The 21,911-nt window shown below is 42.7% G+C and overlaps 2 protein-coding genes across 4 annotated transcripts in view; both read left to right on the top strand.

Moving 5' to 3' along the window:
- The first annotated feature begins 299 nt into the window (after nucleotides 1-299).
- LOC310820629 (protein mono-ADP-ribosyltransferase PARP12) lies at nucleotides 300-7,340 on the top strand. Its single transcript, XM_083692346.1, has 12 exons — nucleotides 300-631; nucleotides 1,135-1,270; nucleotides 1,620-1,911; nucleotides 2,218-2,283; nucleotides 2,487-2,613; nucleotides 2,732-2,900; nucleotides 3,245-3,365; nucleotides 3,514-3,610; nucleotides 3,742-3,826; nucleotides 3,967-4,097; nucleotides 4,323-4,474; nucleotides 4,667-7,340. Exons 1-12 carry the CDS (start codon nucleotides 360-362, stop codon nucleotides 5,191-5,193), a joined length of 2,175 nt encoding a protein of 724 aa, XP_083548472.1. The 5' UTR covers nucleotides 300-359; the 3' UTR covers nucleotides 5,194-7,340.
- Nucleotides 7,341-16,446: 9,106 nt separating this feature from the next.
- The window catches only part of syn3 (synapsin III), a gene marked incomplete at its 5' end in the record, with an annotated part of 66,271 nt that continues 60,806 nt past the window's right edge, over nucleotides 16,447-21,911 (top strand). For 2 of the 3 annotated variants that reach the window (XM_083691798.1, XM_083691799.1), the window contains one exon: nucleotides 16,450-16,844. In XM_083691798.1, coding sequence (XP_083547924.1) covers nucleotides 16,450-16,844 — 395 coding nt within the window. Of the gene's footprint in view, nucleotides 16,845-21,911 lie in introns of all 3 variants that reach the window. The other variant, XM_083691800.1, reaches the window with a different exon arrangement.

Raw genomic sequence — 21,911 nt, 5'->3', positions numbered from 1 at the left:
TAATCTGAAGCTTCCCCAAGAAGGTCCCACATTTGTGTAGCCAATCTACCTAATTTCTCTCCATGGGCCTATATCATGGCATGGCATAACAAATACATAAAAGTGGCCAAAATGTGAGTTAAAATTTCAAAGCAATGATAATATTTCCAATAATTTTCTGCGTAATTTAGAGTGTCATGGTATATTTTTATATATTTTATGAAAGAGCCCCGACTGCGAATTCAATGCTCCGAGGCCAGGTGGCTTAAGTTTCGTTTTCGATTCATCCTAAATGATTCTACAAATAGCCCCATATATAGCTACAGCATATCATTGTGTGTTCTCCATTTCGTGCCTGGGCAGCGACGTTCATTACAAAGATGACGGAATCTGCAGTAACAAAAATGATCTGTGCCAACCATGGATCAATGGACGTCAATGAATTAATTGTCAATTATTCTCATGTTTCGGTGCGGGATATTATTGCGAATCGACAAAGGTTTTCTTTCGCAGTTGTAAACGGGGAGCAAAGGGTGATAGCCAAGACTGCACTTCGACTTTGCAAAGCCAGCGATTGTCTCGCTCCTCGATGCAGGAATTTACACTTCTGTAAACGATTCTTGTTGGGAGACTGTCCTTTCAGTCGGCGAAGGTAGAACCCTGTGATTTGAATTGTTTTGATCTAGGCCTTTTCTTTGTTTACCATAATTTCCTTGTCCTGCCACGACACATTTGGCAAAGAGTCAGCCAGTAGGCGGCCTATCTGATTATTCTAGAATGTGTATGGTTACTTCATTAGTTACTTCCAAAACTTGAAAAATATGTTTGTTCCAATAGTTATGTTCTTCATGTGTAGGCTGAACTACTGCCATGTAATTCTAAACCCCCTACACCGAAAAGGCACTAACATTGTGCACCCGTTCTATCTGGAATAAGGAAGTGACCATAATGTAAAGGCAAAACTAGCATAGCGTAGTTTGTTTGACCAGTTCAGTTCAGATGGAGTAACTCATCTTTGTGCCAAGACCTGGAATCCTTACTTTCTGCACTCAGTCACCAGTCACACTAACATAATTAACATTTAAATGGAAAGAATACTCAGAGGTATGTTGGCACCAGATTCGTATGTGATAAACAATTTACTTTTGACTTTAGAAATGGTTGTCGCTTCTGCCATGACCTAACCTCGGAACTCAATACCAGGCTCCTAAGAGAACATGGTTTGGAGGAACTGAATAGGACTGAGCTGTGCACATTGCTGCTTCAGAATGACACCTTCCTCTTACCCCCAGTAAGTGGGCTTAAGAACATATTCAAATGTCTGAAGGGAGGGGTATATTTTTAAGATCTTTAAGATTAAAATGTTCCTAATGCATGATCTGTTCAAAGCATTGTTTAGCATATAGGTTATATGTCATATAGGTTATAACCCCTCTAGTTACTGATCATAGCTTAAGACACTGAATACAAATCAACTTTGGTTATGTTCCTCCAAGCTTTCGCTGCAGTGTGTAGGAATCCACATTTAATTTAGCTTGGATCCTGATAAGAAAGAGAGAGCCCCCACTAACAATATACAAGTCGAAAATGCAAGTAGAAATTATATTTCTTTTACACCTTTCTTGTTTTCCTTCTGCTAGGTGTGCCACTCCTACAACAACGGTGTTGGGGAGTATGGCAAATGCCCAGAGGGTGAGAACTGCAGGAGGCTCCACATCTGTGAGAGCTACCTCAGAGGCACCTGCAACTGTTCTCGGGCTCATGATTTTTACGAACCCCATCCATTGAAAACACTGTCAGACAGAGGTGTGCCCAACGAGCTCATTAACTCCATGAAGTTTGCGTACATGAACATCGAGGCCTTGAGAGACAGTGCTCCAGCTGCCACCAACGCAAGCCGGAGGACGAACAAAGGCTCACAGAGTGGTCAAGGTAATGCCAATACTGTTATTAACAAAATGCTAATCTCAACTGTATCACCTATCATGGATGACAGTCATAGAATAGGAGTTGATGCTAGTAGTTGTGGCTAATATTGACATATTCAGGAATTAATGGCCATATACAGTTTGTACTGTACTATTTAATTACATTGTTATTACATTGCATAGTTGTTTACTAGTATTAAGCTCTAATGTATAATGAACAAAACCACAAGGTCCCAGTCAAGTGTGACACTGGGCCAGAGATGTTTCTGTTTGCTCATGTTCATGAAATTAACCTTTTTCTCCTTTTCAGAGAAATCCAGTACTTCAGTAGATGAGATATGCATGTACTTCGTCAAGGGCAGCTGCACACATGGTGGTAAGAAAGGATTTTACGAAGCTGAATTGTAGGCATGTGCTTAGAATACATCTCATTTACATGTATACTTAGGAATATAAATGTGTAGCAGGACGTTTGATAGTATATCAGTTTGATATAAGTCCCAAAAAATACATCTGATTCATATTTCAGAATGGTTTGGCATAGTTCGCATAATGCCTTAAATCTGTTTGATGTCTCAGATAAGTGCTTTAGGGCCCACTCTATCCTGCCCTACCGATGGGAGGTAAAGGAGGGTCTACAATGGACAGCTCTACCAGACAATGAGGGGATCGAGAGGGATTACTGTGACCCAGCTAAGACATACAGGTGTGAATGGATGCTAGCACTGGGTTGTCACTTTAATGGGCATGATGATGCACATTTTTAATTGCTGATGATTCTGACAGCTGATGTTTCCTAAATGCTGATGGACATTTTTTCCTAGTCGGGGAGTGGAGCCTGTGTGTTTCGATACAATGACCTGTGGACTGAGCGGAGCGCGGCGCCTGTCCACAGTCTCCTCTGTGCTCCAGCCCACCTTCATCCTCACCACACAGTGGACCTGGCACTGGGAGGACGAGTTTGGAAACTGGATCCCCTACGCATCATCATCAGTGAGTGACAGCCAGTGGTAATGAGAGGAAGACCATTACCCAAGAGTTATTCAAGAGTATTAGTATGAAACTAGTAGGAAAGTGTATCAAAGATGTATCAACAAGTTATTAAATAGTACTTCATTAATTCCTTATTCAACTTCAAAACCCCTGCTAAGCGTATATGCAATTTAAAAGCAATTGCTTAGGCACTGTGTCACAGAATGTTAATAAAGTGTTATTACACAACGTTATGTAAAATGTTACCTTATAAAGTAGTGCCTAGCATCCAGAATCACATGAGACTCCCATGCTTCCCTGGTCCTCTTTTATAAGACTCATGCTCTCTTCCCTTTGCCCTACAGAGCAGCACACACAGATCGGCCACCATCACCAGTGATGACCTGGAGCAGAGTTTCCAGACTGACAATAACGGTGCGATGGAGTTCACCGCAGGGTCACAAGCCTACGTTCTCAGTTTTCAAGGTGACTATAAATGATATATGACATGATAAATTACATAAATTATAACTATTGCTTCGGGAAATTATAATAATTCTGGTTAGGAAGTGAATTTGTGAAAGTGAACAAATGGTTACAGCTGCTGGTTAGAACAGCTCTACTCTCTCCTCAGACATGATACAAACAAACCAGCAATACGGCACCAAAAAGGTTGTGAGAAGACGGCCGTTGTTTGTGTCTGCAGCCGATGCACAAGCGATCAAAACAAGGTATTATACCTTAGTTGTGACCTGTTGTAAACAATTTTATGGATATATTTTTTCATGTATGCTTACTGTCACTTTGTATGGCATATCTATTTGTCTACCAAATGCGTATTCATGGGTGATCTTCATTTCAGCAAAAGGGCTCCCAACCCTCAATCAAATTTCAAAGGTTTACCGGGACACTGGGATAAGTTGCAAACTCCTGAAACAGGATACAAGGTATTTTGTGACACACTGCTGTACATGGTTTTGTAATCTGTCACTTTGATCCCATTTTGACCGAAGGAGATGTCCCCATTTACCTCTGAATGGTATTTACCTGAATTGATTAATTCCTGTGTTTCTCATCTCCCTCTCAGAGAGTGGTCCTTCAGAGCTCCTCAGCTGAGTATATGGAGATTAAGGCCCTTTTTGGTAAGACTTTGAGAGGCTTCAGCCTTCGCCAAATCGAGAGGATTCAGAACAAAGCACTTTGGGAAGTCTTTCAGTGGTATGTAAAAATGTCCTCCAAAACAATTGCACTTTACACAACCATTATTTTTCCCTCTTGAATACCTTCCTGCCAGAAGTACTATTTTCAAAAGTAATGCACATCATTTCCCCAATTTGCAACACATTCTGCCAAATTAAAACACTGCTTCTAGTGCTTCTATTTCACTAATTGCTTCAGTAAATGTTTATTTGTCAGTTTTTTACTCTGTTGTGTATCTGAAAGGCAAAGGGATGTGATGAAGAAGAACAATAGAGGCAGGAATGTGACGGAGAAACAGCTCTTCCACGGCACTGACTCCAAACACATCGATGCCATCTGCCATAACAACTTTGACTGGAGGATCTGTGGGACACATGGAACCGCCTTCGGGAAAGGTGCGGTGAAGATTAGAGGTTTTTCATGTGCGAAATGTATACTACAGTGCTATTGCGTTTTAGTCATGAGTTTTCTTTAAGAGGCAATTATATTTTCAGTTTTGGAGAAGGTATTGCATTTCATATTTGCCTGTGTAAAACAACTGCTGTTTTTACTTTTTGTTATTAAATCCCCTTTTTATCCCTTTTCAGGAAGCTACTTTGCCAGAGATGCTAAGTATTCAAACAGCTACGCTGGCCAATCAAGCGTGAAGTCCATGTTTGTTTGCCGTGTGTTGGCGGGAGATTACACTACAGGACACTCTAGTTACCTCCGGCCTCCCTCGAAAGACGGCGGGGACACCGTCTTCTATGACAGTTGTGTTGATGACGTCAGCGACCCCTCCATATTTGTGGTGTTTGAGAAGCACCAGGTATACCCAGAGTATCTCATTCAGTATGGTGACATGTTAACACATGAAACGGTAACTGTTCAACAGAACAGCTACCGTCCAGCAACAGTACGATCAGTACCTGTTACTTGGCCAGCTCGTGTGCCAACACCAGTGTATACACCAGCACCAGCACCAGCACGTGCACCAGTGTATACACCAGCACCAGCACCAGCGCGTGCACCAGTGTATACACCAGCACCAGCACCAGCACCAGTGTATACACCACACCCACGCTTGTTCTCCAGCCAGAACAAAAAGTCTGATAACTCCTGTGTTGTCAGTTGAGGATGAATATGAAGTTCATATAAAATCGATGCAAAAAAACAAAAACATGCTTTAGTAGAGAAGGGGTATGGCTTTTGGGGAAATTTGCTGCACTTTATGATATACCGTTGCTATGATTACTGGATGTACCATGTCATGTTAGACAATCATATAAAGCTTTTATTGAAAGAGCAGAGCTTTAATTTCAGCACTTGGTGACAAATCCCTCTTTGAGAGACATGCTACATGAAATACTGACTGTATACCTCATAACATAAGGTAGTACAGTATGAATTTAAACATGTAGAACTTGTTGGCATAACCTGTAGGTGTGCATCAGTTTAATGTTTGTACTACTTGGAATTTTCTTTAATGAGTTTCTTTAATGTCCTCTGTGATCACAAATGTTAAATTGTTTTGGTAAAGTGACAGTTCTGATATGTCAAATTAGTCTAAGTGCATTAGTTATAATCTTTATAGAATTTTTCTGAATTAACCACTACTTTTTTAAAATGTCATAAATGTTATCAAACAAGAATGGAATTAAACTGAATGATGAAAAATTAATTGCAATGTTGTTAATTGCAAAGGCGTTGTGCCTGAAGTCCGAGGTATAGAGGGTGAAGAGGAAGGGATGCAAAACTGTCCTCTGGGGGGCGCCTGTGCTGCTCACCACCCACTCTGACACACATCCCTGCAGCCTGCACAGCAAACTGTGGCCTGTTGGTCAGGTAATTCGTAATCAAGGACACATTGGGGGAGTCCACCTGCATCCTCAGCAGCTTATCCGCAAGTAGTAAGGTGTTAAATGCACTGGAGAAGTCGAAGAACATGACCCTCACAGTGCTGTCAGCCTTATCTAAATGGGAGTGAGCTCTGTGTAGCAGGTAGATGATGGCATCATCCACACCAATGTCTGCCTGGTAGGCAAACTGCAGGGGGTCCAAGGATGTCTTCGCCAGGGGCCTCATGTGTGCTAGCACCAGTCTTTCCATGGTCTTCATGATGTGGGATGTCAAGGCTACCGGTCTATAGTCATTCACAACACCTTTTCTTTGGTACCAGGCAAGATGTTTTCCACATTGATGGGACCTCTTCCAGACTGAGGCTCAGGTTAAAGACGTACTGGAGTACTCCACACAGCTGGTCCGCGCAGACTTTGAGCACCCTTGGGCTCACACCGTCAGGGCCCGTGGCCTTCCTGGTGCGGAGTTGCACCCGCTTCAGTTCTTCCTTGCCACCAGATCTGAAGGCTCTCTTCTTGTCATTGAGGAGGGCCTTTAGGTCACTTGTAATCCAAGGCTTGTTGTTGGGAAAACACCACACCCTCCTAGTAGGTACGGTGTTCTCCACACAGAAGTTAATGTAGTCCGAGATGCAATGTGAAAGACCATCAATGTCCTCCCCATGTGACTCACAGAGTACTTCCCAGTCTGTTGTCTCAAAACAATCCTGCAGAGCCTCATCAGCCTCCTGTGTCCATCTCCTCACAACCCTAGTGGTCACAGAGTGCTGCTGGACTAGAGACTCATGCATGGGCTTGAGGTGAACATTGGGCAAGGCATCCTTGCAAGGCTGTTGAGTGATAGAGGTCAATTTTTGATGACCTCTCCTCCGTCACTAATATTTTAGGCTGTTCTGACTGTACAGCTCTGTCAGCTGTGGAAGGCTTGATTTGACATCTCAAATCAGGAAACCGTTGTCCAGCAGGGGGCGACAGCACACCTCTGGGTGCTACCTTCTCCTTGATACTAGGGGGCACCCTATAACATGTTGGCGGTAGTTACCTCCTGTGAGTCCCCTGCTGCCTTTCTGTGAGAGGAAGAGGTTGCTCAGGTGTCTCGCAGAGTGCCTCCACCAACTCTAGTCTCCCACCTTGGGCCATCTCTAGATTAACAGAGAGACCTATTCTCCTTGTGTAAGGAGTCCATGTCCATCTGAGAGGCAGCTTTGCAGCACAGTGGATTGCAGTACATGGCCTGTAATAGACGCATGCTATTCAATTAATGTGTTGTTGAACAGTAGACTACATCTTGTACAGAGTAAGTATGACAATGAAAGTATGACGAGGATGGTTTACGGACACATTCACATTTCCTTGTTTTTTTTTCTGCACCAAAACAAATTAACAATCCATGGTTGTTATGGCAATAAAATATTGAATCTTACCACTTTGGTTTTGACTGCTGACCCTTTTCTCTTCCTTGTCAGAAGTGGCTTACAGGTTTCTTTGTATGAGTACATGTTCTAGAAAGAGAAGTGAACCCAGTATGAGTGGAAAGAGATCACTCTATGATAATTGACTCAAATGTACCAAATCAAAATATCGGCTTTGTAAAACACTATCATTTTGGATTTTTACCCTTCTCCATTTGTAAGATGATAATAAAGTCCCAATACTTCTCTTCCTGGGGAAAGTTGTACAAACGTTTGCTACACTTCTTGTTTCAGCAAATCATGATAGAAACTATGACTCAGCAACCAGATTATCATGCATAATTACTTAAGTTAATGGTAGCATAGCATGAAGTTGAGAGTTGCCACATAACAAATATGACTATTGACTTGGCAGTTGAATGTTTTGAATAAGTGGGAACTTTTGATGTATCATGTAAAAAACATACCTTTGTTTCATCACAACACAGCAACCTGTAGTTCATGAATGAAGAACGCCCTCGATCTCAACAGTCCTGCTAAGTTACAGTATGTATCAATGATGACTTTTCACAATATTGTTAGGCAGATAGAATTGATAGAATTGTGTAGTCTATTATTTGATGCTGACATAATAAAGTTCCCCTTCATGGTGCCACCTTTTGATCAGCCATGGCCATGCCTTCTACTCAGCTTCTCCCTACAGAGGCCAATTCAATTAATGGTTAATGCAGAACATGCAGTTGTTACTGAATTAAATGCTGCTCACTCTGCTCACTCAATTTATGCCATTTCCTTGCATTTCTCCTCCACCCCTCCCTATTTCTCTCTCTCTCTCTAGCTGTTACTTCTTCTCTGCCCCCCACAAGCAGCCCTCTTTCCTTAGGGTTTCGTCCTCTGTGACCGTCACTGGGTGAGGAGTGACTCAGACTTTCTTTGGGCAAACGAATTACAAATGGCCCCCGTGCTACTCCTGGGCCTCTTTATGGCCAGGGAAATAATTAATATGGCAGTCCCCCTTCTGAAATTAGCCTTTCCCATTTAACACTGCAAATCAGTCAGGCATCACTGTACTCCTCCACAAATTGACTCCCACCCCCATATATCTGCAAGACAAATTGCTTTATAAATCGAGTCAGACGGCTCCCTCCCCTGTATGGTATGTATGGTACAGTGCTTACATTGCATGAGAGCAGAGGAACCACAGAAGGGGTATTTTCTTGCCTGTGTTCCCAGACGTTTGAGTGATGTGAGTGCTGGTCTGAGCAGACACTATTGTCTTCTGCAGTCCCCTGTGGTAAACCAGCAGTTTTCAGAGCTTGACCTTGACACAGATCTAGGTACGAACAGTTGCAGCTCAAGATGTAAAATTAGGCATGACTTCCAGGGTGAGGTTAGCTCAATCTCAAAACAACACTTATTCTAGTGGATCTTGGTTCATTTGTTGCAAATTCCAAACATTGTACTGGTTCTTTTCACTCACATGCACACTATTTGTGGAGTAACAACTTGACAACTTGTCTTTACAATGTACTGTATACTCCTTTGTAAACCATGTGTAATCAGCTTGTATCGTGCATTTGCAGCTAATTTAAATTGAGTTGCCCTGTAGAAAAGGCAGCTGTGCCATGCAGGATAAGAGCAGCCCACCCTATGACAGTAAACAGCCATTGACATTAACCGTCCTGAACATTGACTTCCTGCCTGGCCCATTTGATTGGCAGCTGCTGAGCACTGCACTGGCTATTGTTGCTGGGCGGATGGGAGACGCTGTGACTTCCCATGGAGCTGGCCATGGGGTGCTTCCATGGACCAGCATGTGTCCGAAAATCTGGTTTTCCTTTGGTATATGATATGAATTAAATATGACTCCTTTCCCTTCTTCGCCCACCCCTACTGGGGTTTGAGATGCAAGTTTTCTGCTGAGTCATGGTGCTAGTCCAGCCATGGTGCCTCTGAGACAAGGAGGCTGAAGGGCGCTTGTTGAACCTTTTTGATGAATGGTTAGGGTTAGTGTTAGGGTTAAGTTTAGATGGATATTGGTGGTGTTGTTTTTTATTAGAGGGGGGGGGGGGGTTCTGAATAAAACAGGGAATGGCATAGTTAATTGACAGGATGATCACTGAATATATGCTACAGTACCTACAATAGGCCTATAGCTACCCAAGGGCCTGCCATAATACAAGATTGATAATGTCCTAGTGCTAAAAACGTCTGCTGGATAGACACCTACTGGATGGAGACTGTAATACACCACCACTAAATAACAGCATATAGCATGAATAATAGCTCAAGTTGCCTGTTATGACTCATCTAAATTAATGTGCTCCAAAAAATCTCCACTGCCTGAGGGCCATTATGATGTGGTACATTTTTGTGAGCACAAAAGATGCACAAAAAAATATGGGCTGAATGACAATTCTTTGAAATCAAAAGCAGAACTTTGGCTGTTGTTCAAACAAGCTGGTATAAAAAGAAAAACTTTCACTGGTTGCATTTGAATCCTTCTGGAATCACTCCAGTTATTGATATTTCTATTCAGTGGCCTGCAATTAATTAGTCTGCTTTATAGTGACAGTGTAATCCTTACTAAGGGAATGCATCTTCAGTGAAAGTCAGCCTCTTTGAATATGCTCTGTTTTTTCCCTTGAGGGATAAGCTATGCCGGAACTGCTCATTAAATTCTAATTACCACACAAACAAACGAAGGATTTGGGCATTCATTAATTCAGTCAGCTTTGAATTAATTAAAAGTTTCCAACACAGTCTATAGTGTGACACCTCTTCTCATTTACTGTAATGGCAGGAGTACTCAGGCAAAGGACTCAAATGCATGACTTGGAGACAAATCTTGAATCAAAAGAAAAGTCTTTACTTTGTCCAACAACAGGGTTCGGTACACAGGTAGGCAGTCAAAGGGTAAGGCATATAATCGGATAAGGAGAAGGCAACAGGCAGAGTCAGGGAAACAGCAGAGATCAAAAACCAGGAAAACAAGTAACACAAGGATGTTTGGCACAAACATAAACTAAGAAACAGGGCAAGACGTTACATTTACTTTATTATTTAATAGAAAATGAGCTGTGGAGCTTCATCTAGTTCTGGGGGACAGCACTGATGCTGCAGTGCAAAGCTTTCTTCAACCAAGTAAAGTTGATAAGATGAACTGTTTAATTAAAAAGAAGAATTCAGATTTTATGATAATATTCCAGTCCTGAATATTGATGATATTAATACAGGTTGCTACAGTATGTGTTTGCATTATGATACTCTGTGTGTGTGTGTGTGTGTGTGTGTGTGTGTGTGTGTGTGTGTGTGTGTGTGTGTGTGTGTGTGTGTGTATGTGTGTGTGTGTGTGTGTGTGTGTGTGTGTGTGTGTGTGTGTGTGTGTGTGTGTGTGTGTGTGTGTGTGTGAAGTGTTCAATGAAAAAGGGCATCCCTGAAAGTCAGTGGCTCACATTAAACACCTGCCAATTGTCACGTCAGTCAACGTTGCTTGCCAGTGTGAATGGAATTCAGTGCTGCCACATACTATAAATATTTTAGTTTAGGTTGCTTTTTTAAAATTTCACGAACAATTTGGCCAATGAGGTTCTTGGGGAATCGCAGTAATGATTGCATTACACCGCTCATGTTCCCAGCATGCATTGTGGGATAAGAAGACTGACTGGGGAGGCTGAAGCGCGAGCTGCTGAGGATTGTGAGGAGGAGCATCAAGAAAGCACTTTGTGATATCAGACAGCAGCTCAGGTAAACAATGAATGAAAAATCTCCGACATTTAATTACGCGCAATTCAATGCAGTGACTCTGTTTGTGTTGGTTATTTTGATATCGGAGCCATCAGTGACATCTACATCTATCGTGCTCTCAGCTGTAATTGATTGCACACACACACAACGTTTATTTCAAGCAAATGTGTGCAGTTCATCTTATGTACATATTAATGTGACCGTAATTAGCATCATGCACTATGGGTTGTTTGCTTGCTGCATTGGACAATGTCGGTGCGGCAACGATTTTGTATGGATATCTTATGATTTATGGATCGGATTGGGTTGGGAAAGTCGGTCGGGGAATTCCCCCGGCCATTTCTCCCTTGCTCATTTGTCACACCTGATTTCATAATGATCTAATTCCGCCGTTAAGGTAGGCGATAGTGAAAACAAATATGACATATAGGTACTGTCTGTTGAATTTAAACATTTACGCAGCCCACATGAAGATAACTAAATGATTCCACACAGGTTATACGCAAAGCGCTTCAACGCACTTGTTGAAAATTTAATATTTTGTTGTATCGTTATCAAATAAGAATTTGATAATGATTTGTGTAGTATTTTGTTTTTGATTGTGTGTATGGAATTCCATCCAAGTTTGGATACCAGTTTCACAATAACATATATAGACAACATTCATGCCTCGATTACAGTTTTAGTACAGTAGGCTACATGCATAATCTTCATTCACAATGATTGACCGAATTATCCAGATTAGGTGAAAAGTTTCATTTTACAATCAAGAGACATGCAGAGGTGGGGCAGCTAGTTCTTCCTGTTGGTTATGCAGAGCAACAGTCTGTACATTTGCTGTATATCATCCGTATGCTGCTGAAACCCTGGAAAATACCCATCATCCAGTTGAATGGTATTCACTCCATATAGAGAAGTGCAAGTCAGTATTTCGTCTTGAATATAGACACCAACATTTTCAATTAACAGAACTTTCTTCGCTGGTTGAGTACTGTGTGTGTATGTGAGGATTGTGTGTGTATGTTAAACATGGTTTAAAGACTGGCTTGCTGTAATGCTTGGATTATCTGGGATAACTGATGATCTCAACATGAAGCCATGATCTGGTGTATAAACACCATTAAATATTTAACAGCAGCTTTATGAGCTGACTGGAAGTGTTCTCTACAGTATGTGGTCAGCCCAATGTGCTCTTGCCTTTGGGCAGATCATGCAGGTAGAAAAATAGAAGTGGAAAAACTGTTAGCATTTTATTTTTAGGAGTTGTATATTTGTTGTTTCATCGAACTGACATTGTGATTAAACGTAGGAACACTTAGGCCACATTGTAGTCCTCCTGTCATGAACCACCTGATAATGTAATAAACTAATGATAACATGATAAGAACATGCTTACGCAATAACTTTTTAAGAGGAAGTACTGTACTGCTCATTTGAATTCACAACCATGTTCCTCTGTTTTAGAAAGTACCTATGGATTTAGTGATCAAGTCAATCCAAACGCAAATTATCTGAGTGAAAGTGAGAGTCTTACCACTGAATATTCCAGATACTTGTTTTTAACAAATCACCTACTAAAGGCCTAACAATGAATGTCTAAGGGAAGGGAGTGATTCACTGGACAGCTTACTGTCGTCACAGACCCTGTTGCATGACGGGTAATAGCCAATGATGTCTGTCTGGTGTGTATGGTCGTGGCTCGTGAACCATCTGCAGTGTAAGGCGATACGAGGTCACCATCGGTGTGTCTCTGGCAGTGAGGTGATGATGCGATGCCTCCTGCCAGTTGCCCTCCTGCAGAGGACTGCCTCACTGCTGCCAAGGCCGCAGCAGAAGAGAGGCCCTGCCCAAACGCACAATGTAAACGCTTAATGGAAAAGAAAAGGGAACAAGGAGTATCAAGCTGTGACTTAATGACTTAATTAACAGCCATCAATACCTCACGTTTTATACACATGCAGTAAACCCAGTCCACAAAGAAAGACTTTAATCAAGGATATTTCAATGTGGATTTTGGTAAAAAAAAAAAAAAAAAAATCCTCTGCCTCCTTTCTTTATGGTCACTCAAGCTTTTCCCTAGGAGGAGATGGTGAGAATGAACAGGGTAGACTCATTGCTGGTGGAGAGAGCTGCAGCATGTGGTTGAGGTATCGCGATGACTCACAAATGTTATCAAGGCACAACTGTGTAGAGTGAGCATGCTGTAATACTCTGCCAAGTGTTTTTATAGACATGTAGTAAAAAAAGGAACTGGTTGCTAAGCGACTGCTGTGTCAGTTTTCTCACTAAGGGGACCAGAAATGTGCTGTGTGTGTGTGTGTGCACGTGCACATGTGGTTTTTGAATTTTGGATTGGCTATTATACACAAAGGTTTTGCAGCGAGAGGACCCAACCCCCTTTGATTTAAACATCTTTGATATCTTGATATTGATCTTTTTGTGTGGGGGATTACTGCCCTTTCCTTGGTACTGTCTATGCATTACAGTTCACCTTTGTAAAACATTGTAATACATCAATATTACAGCTGAGGTTGTAATACACATATTAATCTCTCTCGGGCATCTTGCAGTAGACCAAATACTAATCACATCAGGCAGAGATTTCCATCAGTTTTTACTGTTATATACTGTTAACTATATATAAAATATAATATTTACTGCCCATAGGCAGTAAACCTCTGTCAATCCCAGTCAGCTATACACAACTCCTCAATGTCTTGATTTTCTGCCTCAGTTCAGAGTAATGACCCTATAACTCCCCACGGCCCTGATCTCTGTCACTGTCCTCTATGAAAAATAAACATGTACTGCCGACATGCATAAGGCACCAGAGATAAACACACTCGTATTACCAGAGCGCACACTGTAATATGGAACATGATCTCTGTTTGTTGTGAAACCAAATACTCATGTGTGCCTCTGCAGTATGTCTCAAGCCTTTTGAACCATTGTGAATCTTGGTAAGATGTGTGCCGGACATACATCCTCAGCCAGTGCCTCTGAGGGCCGTAGCAGTGGAGGCTGGCGGAGGTAGACGTGTGTTTGATACCATTTCTCATTCCATTCTATGCATTGCAGTGAGTCCGTCGTCAGATTTCCACCTCCACCAGCCTCCACTGCGCTGTGGCTAGCTAGTACCTCATAATGAGAATCCTGCCCATGGTAATACTGAGGGTAAGACGCTGAGGGCAGTGCTACAACACAGTCAGTTATGGCACTCTCCCACAAGGCTACAGAGTCGGCGATCCACCCACGAAACCCACACAGCCAGCAGCCCCCAGTCCTCCCCTCAACACGACCCTGCCACCAACCCCTATTATCACCATACAGTACATCCACCAACACAGACCCCCCCCCCCCCCATTCTTTACCACCTCCGCAGCCTAGCATTAGCCTGCTGCGCTCACTTGTTAAAGACAAGACTGCATTGGCTCTGCCATTCGTTCCAGAGGCTCAGGCCCTGGGGGGTTGATTTAGGAGCTTTGATAGGGCAAGGGTCGGAACCTGGAACCCAACCCCCTCACTGCTCACTCTTACTGATAACCCCTTATCGCTCACATGCTCTGTCAGGCACAGGGCTTTCCATGCCTCCCCTGCCGCGAGGGCGTGTTAAAACTGTCTGTGCTGTCTTTACCAGAGAAAAAAGGCCGGCCCTTGAAGGTTTAATAGCTTCAGATGTGTGGAGAGGGGTAAGGAGAGCTTCTACTATGTTGGTGAGGAGGGGTATGCAGTAGATAGTGATTTCCTCATGTCTTTAGTGGAGATGTACTCTGACCAGCGTTTCAGCACCACAGCAAGTGGACAGCTCCCGATGTCATTTCTGTGTCAGATTAACTCGTGACAAGCAGGTCCTAAATGTCGGCTCTCGATGCCTCAGTTTCTTTGAATTTCCTCTGTTCAGTCTTTGGATTTTGAGCATTTTGTCTAGCATGTACACTGTATTCTGATTGACTGTCAATGTTTGACATTTTGTTCTTGCTTGCTGTAAATCCTGAATTGTATGGTTAAAATGTATGTACCTTTTGAATTAACATCATATCCTTTGATGCCAATGTCTTGTATACTGTCAAAGCATAGGCCTACATATCAAGTGTAAATTGGCATTGAGTATTTCATGATTCGTTCTCAAAGTGCTACGCAGTCTCCAGGTTGTCTGTCCGTGGATTACAAAAGTGCTCTTTTTGATAAGATTAAAAGAGAATAAATGCTTGTTTTGATTTCCCAGAGTGCCTTGTCGTATGCTTACCCCACAGTCTCACGTTGATGAAAAGTGTGTTTCCAAGCCGCCGCTCTACGAACCCAATCCCCTCGCTGGCACCACACCGCACATCTCATTCACTGCACAATCCAATTCTGTATCAATCAGTATTTTATACCCAACAAAACGCCTTATCTCTCCCTCCCAGCTCACTCTGTGGCTTCATACATTTGAGGCTTATTCGAAGTGTCATAACTCTCAGGATTTTCTTTAATCAACCTGTCTCTACACCATCCTCTCAATGCAGCCACTCTGACATTGATGTTCTCCTGGATCAGGCCTAGCACCCTGCACTCTGTATGCAAAGCGGTTGATGGTTAATGTCAAAATGCATTAAGCTAGTGAGAGGTTTGCAAATCCACCCCCCCACCCCCCCCCCCATCCACCACACACAGATTCCTCTGGCCCTGATGTGACTCATGGACAGTCCATGCTTAGGTTAAAATGCATGAAGTGAACAAGCGTCTTTAACCAGGTTTGTGTGCAAAGCTCAGTCCCCTGTGCCCAAGCATACAAACACACACACACATACGCACACACACACCTAATGTAGAATCTTGTGCTTCTGTTCAATAGGCAAAGTCGATTGTTAGATTGAACATGCATTAAGTAAACAAGTGTATAACCTGGCTTGTGAATCCATCCATCCCTTCCCCCAGCCTGCCTCCCTGCGCGCCAGAAGGCAATAGCTAATCTATATGTATGTGTCTGCTCTGCGACAATGGTTTGGAAGTGTTATGCAATCCTGTTTTCATTCTCCACATGAATGGTGACTGCGTTATAGGGTAATGTGTTCCTGTGAGAGATGACATCAGTGATGCATCAATGCCTACTGGCAAACAATCTGTTTCTTTGCTGAGTGAATGTGACATGAAAAAACATTGTGAAATGATTGTCGCTATTACTAGCTTTGCATGTCAAGTAAAAAGGAATGCATAGAATTTGATTTGTGTGTTTTATTGTGCATGACAGAGCTGGAGAACTGTACCCTCACAGATTTCTCTCCCACTCTCTCTCTCTCTCTCTCTCTCTCTCTCTCTCTCTCTCTCTCTCTAATAGGATCATAGTCTCTTCCCATAGCCCCTCCGGCCTGACCAACCTACCAGCCCGTCACCATGAACTATCTTCGCAGACGTCTTTCGGACAGCAGCTTTGTGGCCAACCTCCCCAACGGCTACATGACAGACCTGCAAAGGCCCACCCCCCCCTCCTCCACCTCCTCACCCGCCTCCCCAGCCACAGAGAGGCGTCAGCCAGCCGGCCAGCCGACCCAGGCCCCAGCCCAGGCCCCAGCCCAGACCCAGGCTTCAGCCCCAGCCTCAGCCCCGACCTCTGGGGGTTTTCTGAGCTCCTTCTCCAGCGTGGTCAAGAGTGCCCAGATGGCCCAGAACTTGAGTGCACAACACCAGGCCAAGACTGCGTCAGCCGAAGCTGCAGCCGCTCAATCTCTCAAACCCATAATACGCAAGCCCAAGATCTTACTGGTCATTGACGACCCACACACAGACTGGTAGGTGTCACCCCCATGAAAACCAATAACTCATTTGCACCAAATTAATGCATTAATAAGATCTTACCTAAACCTCAATCCTAATCTCTATCCACTTACATCATATTTTTTTAATTAAAGGGACACCTCAAAATCGTCCAAATCACCTTATGAATGTGTGGGCATGTGAAAACAGCTTCCAAATGCGTTCGGTTGATCAAAAGCTGGGTATCACTAGTTTGAGGATTTAGTGTTGTATTTGGGGGTAATCACATTGTTTTTGAAGACTCCAAGGAGCTTTAGGGATTAGCTACTGTCTTGTTTGTTTACATCCAAAAGCACCGTGCCGGCGCATACATCTGTCACTTTTCTTGCTTATTTGCTAACTTGCTGCTGAGTTGTGGTGACAATCAATCAAAACAGAGTTTGCAGTTATCAGGAGTCGACTGCGGATTTTCTAAGCAGCTTAGCTGACGCTTTTATCCGAAGCGACTTACATTGCAGTGAGTGCATACATTTTTCAGTATATATGGTCTCAGCAGGAATCAAACCCACAACCTTAGCATTGTTGGCACCATGCTCTACCAACTGAGCCATAGAGGACCACAGAGGACTTACTAAAGGGTAGTCTTACCTACAGTAAAATATCAGTCGTACAGTATTAAGACTAACTTAGAATATCTCTAGCTCTCATCCTGCCTGCTGCCGTTAGATTCTACTGGGAGATCTGCAGCCTGGTCTTAAAATGATGAGTCATGCCCCAGTAGACAGCCCTGTAAGAAGTGTGTACAGGAATACAGTATGTTCTTCTCCAAATCTACTCTTTTTAAAGGCAGCTGATGTCCTGATATGACCCATTCCCCTTCATCTCCTCGCGTTTCTCTAATTAAGCTGCAGAAGCTGTTCACTAGATCCTCTCGGCTTAGTCACTCAGATCTCCAAGGTCCTCCCTCTTTTATACACTCCGCTTATGGCAACATAACTGTGTTTTTTTTTTTAATAAGTAGAATTATTTGACCATCTTCTAAGCTTACTGAGTTGGAGATGAAATAAAATACTCATCATTTAATATGAGCAGCTTCTGACTTGGTTAGACGTAATAAGTCCCAGCGTGCATGGCCTGTGTTTTCTCCATGAACCTTCATGCACTGCAGTCAATGTTCCTTTTTGTTCATATCCGTGTGCGCAAGAACATGTCCATTATGAGCTTCAGACTAAACGAGAACAGAAACGTGGTCCTTTGTGACTCAGTTGGTAGAGCACGGCGCTAGCAACGCTTAAGTTGGGGGTTCAGTTCCCGCTGGGACATAAGGTTTGAAGTGCGAAGCTCTTAATTAGGTGCTGGGTGAATCCTTTGCCAAGCACATATCGTCCTTCTGCTTGACATGTTTTGCAACTAGGAATTGTTGAATGTTGTCGGTTTAACAACATTCAACAGGATCAAGGATAATAAGGATCAAGCTGAATTAAATCTCAAGTGCCAACTCACCTTTATGATATGATCAATACATATTCACCATTCATTTGTGAAAGATATTTGGCGTATAATTTATGGGTTAAAAGGTGCTTTATTTGATTTTTTGGTGTTTGGCCACAGTGAGGCACTGTAGTCCAACTACAGCAAGAAGTCCTAAGTATTCCCCTCATTAACTGTAGGATCATGTTTGTGCAGAGTGAGTCGTCTTGAACAGCAGATGGCGCCAACTGATAAGTCTTGTAACAGCTGATAACACTGGGTGGCTGAGCTCCAGTCAGACTTTTTGATATAATTCCATACTTGAGCATTGCTTCCTGACTTCATTCAACCATTTCATCAATTCATTTAGAAACCAGTTCTGCATTACAATGCCCTTTTTTAACTGTGATATAGTTAAACATTTCAAACCAGGTCATGACTCTATAGTACATAGTGAGCATCATCAAACATGAACTTTTGCATCTGCAGCACCAGGACTTTCATGTAGCCTGCATTGTATAGCAGGTGTTTTGTCCGTGGATTCCATTGTCATCTCCTGCCATTATTTCATCAGCAGTACTTCCTAACTTGGCACAGTGATATTTTCTCACGGCACATCTTCGTCAGCATAGACATATGTAGAATGAAGCATGTCACTTCAAAGGAACAGGTAGTTGAAAACAGCAGCTCTACAGTTAATCGTTGAGCAACCCCCCCTGAGAAGTACAACTCGTAAAAGCCTTTAAAATGCCAAATATTTGGCTGCTGCTTTGGCAATGTGTTTGGATCACTGTGTTGTTTTTGTCTCTTCGCTGTTTGTTTGAGACAATGTGAAACGTGCGTTTAGGCACGCTACGTCTCCCTCACTTAATGTAGGGATGGATTGATGATCAAGAGCTCTGCTTCTGAGGTCACTTCTCAGTGAACCCTGTCGCAGCACTTGGCTGGTGTCGCAGCGGAAAGGAAGGCTCCAGGAGGGACTTGAATAGGCTTCTGGGTGATTTTATACCAACACAATACACCTTCCAGTCAGTTGAAATATGTTGCAGTAGTAAATGCTCAAGTGAGATTGAAGATGAAAACCTGTTCTCAAGAGGGGAAAGTTCTACCCTTTTTTGTAACTAGAATCAATATGTCATGCTTGTGGTCAAGGAGATTCAATTTGCTGTTAGAAATAGAAAGTACTTTGCCTAACCAAAACGGTATTAGTAGGCGGTGGTTTTCCATTTACTTTATTCATTTGATAGCCCTCTAATGGTTTTGAGAGGCAATATTCATTTGAAAGTCTGCAGGGTAGTTCATGAAATGTACACGTTGCGGCTGCAAATGCTTTCCAATAGTTAAAGTCAACAGATGCTTTGTGTCTTTACGGAATCTCCATAAATCAACATTGATCCTATCTACCAGCACTTTTATTGATGACACAGCTGCCAACAAAAGTATTTTATCTGGACGAAAAACTGTTATAGACAACACAAACCGAAAGCTGGAAAAGGTTGCCCTGATACTGTGGGCGAGCGGCCATGGGATGAATAACCGTAATAAAATCCTTTTGATGACAGTCATCCATTCCCACAACGCAAGAGCTGCATTTGGAATTCAGAATCAATTTTGTCTGATGGCAGGCCAAAAGCGCTTATGCTGTTTTAAAACCCCAGGTCGCATTTGTGGATAAACTGGGACCAATTAAGTTAGTCAATGTTTTCCCACTTTCCCTCTGTCAGTAGTTTAGTGCATTCATCTGGAATTGATCACTATGAGAATACTATTTAACGGCAGGTTAATTCTGTGTCATCTTGAGGTCATTTAACAGCTATTTTTATGAATCCTGGGGATTTTGTGGTGTAAGGCAGACAATTAAACTTGGGCAGAAGCACAAAGCATGACTGATATGTACTCAAATGAAGTAATCCGCAATTTGTGGTTTCCAAGAATACACTTTTTTAAATTTAATTAATTTAATTTTAATGTCTTATTTCATTTGAGATTCAAGAAAATAACCCATTATGACGTACAGTATGGGTGATATGACTCATCATATGTTTTTACAATATCAATATCTTGCGTAAAACTCATATGGTGAACAACGCCAACATCCCTTTCCAGGTCAACCTACAGTATTTCACTGGTCATTTCTGAGAGACTGATTTTAGTGGCATAACCCGGAGGTACTTCAGGTAGTCTTTATGTCCTAAACTATTTTAGGTAGCATTACCCAGTACAGCCAGCTCACCTATCCACAATCCAAGTGACAAATGTAGAAGAGCAGTTCATCAGAGCAGTCAGTAATTTGTGTCTGTATCACCAAATCTTGATGATGCAGACACTACTGTAATGTGCAGTAGCGGGATATAGTGAAACTATCCTAGTTTAGGGTTACGATTGTTGTAATAGTAGTAGTACAGTAGTATCCTAATTGTGGGGTACCCTTAGGGTGTATCTTAGTTTAGGGAGAGGGTGTCCATCCATCCCTGCCCTCTGCCTCGGGGCCCACATTTCCTCCAGGGCATTCCAGAGGAGAGCCTGTGAGTCTCTGGGGAAACCCTGCTCTCCTCTGACGGGCCTGGCCCCCGTCTCTGACTGGGGCACAATAGTGGTACACAGCAGTTCTGCTTTCACGCAGAACATCACCACCATCCTCATCAGTCTCTCTCTCTCTATCACTCCCCCCCTCTCTCTCTCTCTCCTATTTCTGCTTTCTCTCCTTCATTCCTGTTTACCTCTCCTCCACTCTCTTGTTTGGTCGCTCGGTCGCTCTGTCACTCTCTCACCACGTCTCTCTCTCTCTATCTGACTTCTCATTGGCTCTGTCATGCCATACCCTCCCAGAGTGGCATGTGACATTTTGAATGCCAAGAAGCTGTCTATTTGTTGTGTGTATATATATTTTCCCCTCTTTGGTGAATGGAAAAATAAGCACAAATGTCATTTATGATTTGATTGTATCTTTTGTCAAGGTGATGGTCATTCTAAGCTAGAATATATGAATTCCCTTTGTTATAACCCCTGTTTTCACATCTAAAAAAAAAAAGTTGCAATTCCAGATAACATATTTTGTAAAGATACAGTGTGGGACTCCTTATGGGAGAAAACGCAATAGAGGGGAAATATTCTCATGCTAAATATTATAAATTCATCTGCTTAATGTTTATACAATGGGTGTGTGAGGACATTTGGGAGAACATTGGCCAAAGCCTTTCTGTGGAGCTGGGTGTTTACGCTTGGAAACATGCTAAGGGTTGCTCACCCCAGAGAGTCCACTGGACCATAAATTTAATTGATAATTTGAGGTGATGACAGGTTGAGCAATTCTGTGAACCCCATACCAGTCATTCTTACCCCACAAGCCTCCTGGTCTTGCTCCATGTACTATGGTCAAACTGAAGGTGAACATGGCCCAGGGTAACAGGGCAGTGTCTTTATGGTATGTAGGTCAGCCACTTGAAAGGTTCACCGCCTCAAAGATGACAGGGAACGAGACAACCAGGGATCTTATGGTCGACAGCTCAACAGTTGGGAGACGTTACGAACAAGATTCCTTCAGTGACAAAATTAACCTTAATGAACAGTTGAAGCGGCATATGGAGAACAGAGAGAGAGGTAGGAGGCCCACAAGAAGAGATCTACAGGAA

This window comes from Argentina silus (assembly GCF_951799395.1).
Source record: "Argentina silus genome assembly, chromosome: 20".
NCBI lineage: Eukaryota > Metazoa > Chordata > Actinopteri > Argentiniformes > Argentinidae > Argentina > Argentina silus.
The sequence above is the reverse complement of the archived record's forward strand: the minus strand, read 5'-3'. Positions and strand labels throughout refer to the sequence as shown.

Bases quoted from the DNA above. Each gene is read 5' to 3' on its own strand.
- LOC310820629 (XM_083692346.1), top strand. From the start codon at position 360: ATGACGGAATCTGCAGTAACAAAAATGATCTGTGCCAACCATGGATCA. The intron at 3,366-3,513 runs GTGACTATAAAT...CTCTCTCCTCAG, and splicing joins CTACGTTCTCAGTTTTCAAG to ACATGATACAAACAAACCAG. The intron at 3,827-3,966 runs GTATTTTGTGAC...TCTCCCTCTCAG, and splicing joins CTCCTGAAACAGGATACAAG to AGAGTGGTCCTTCAGAGCTC.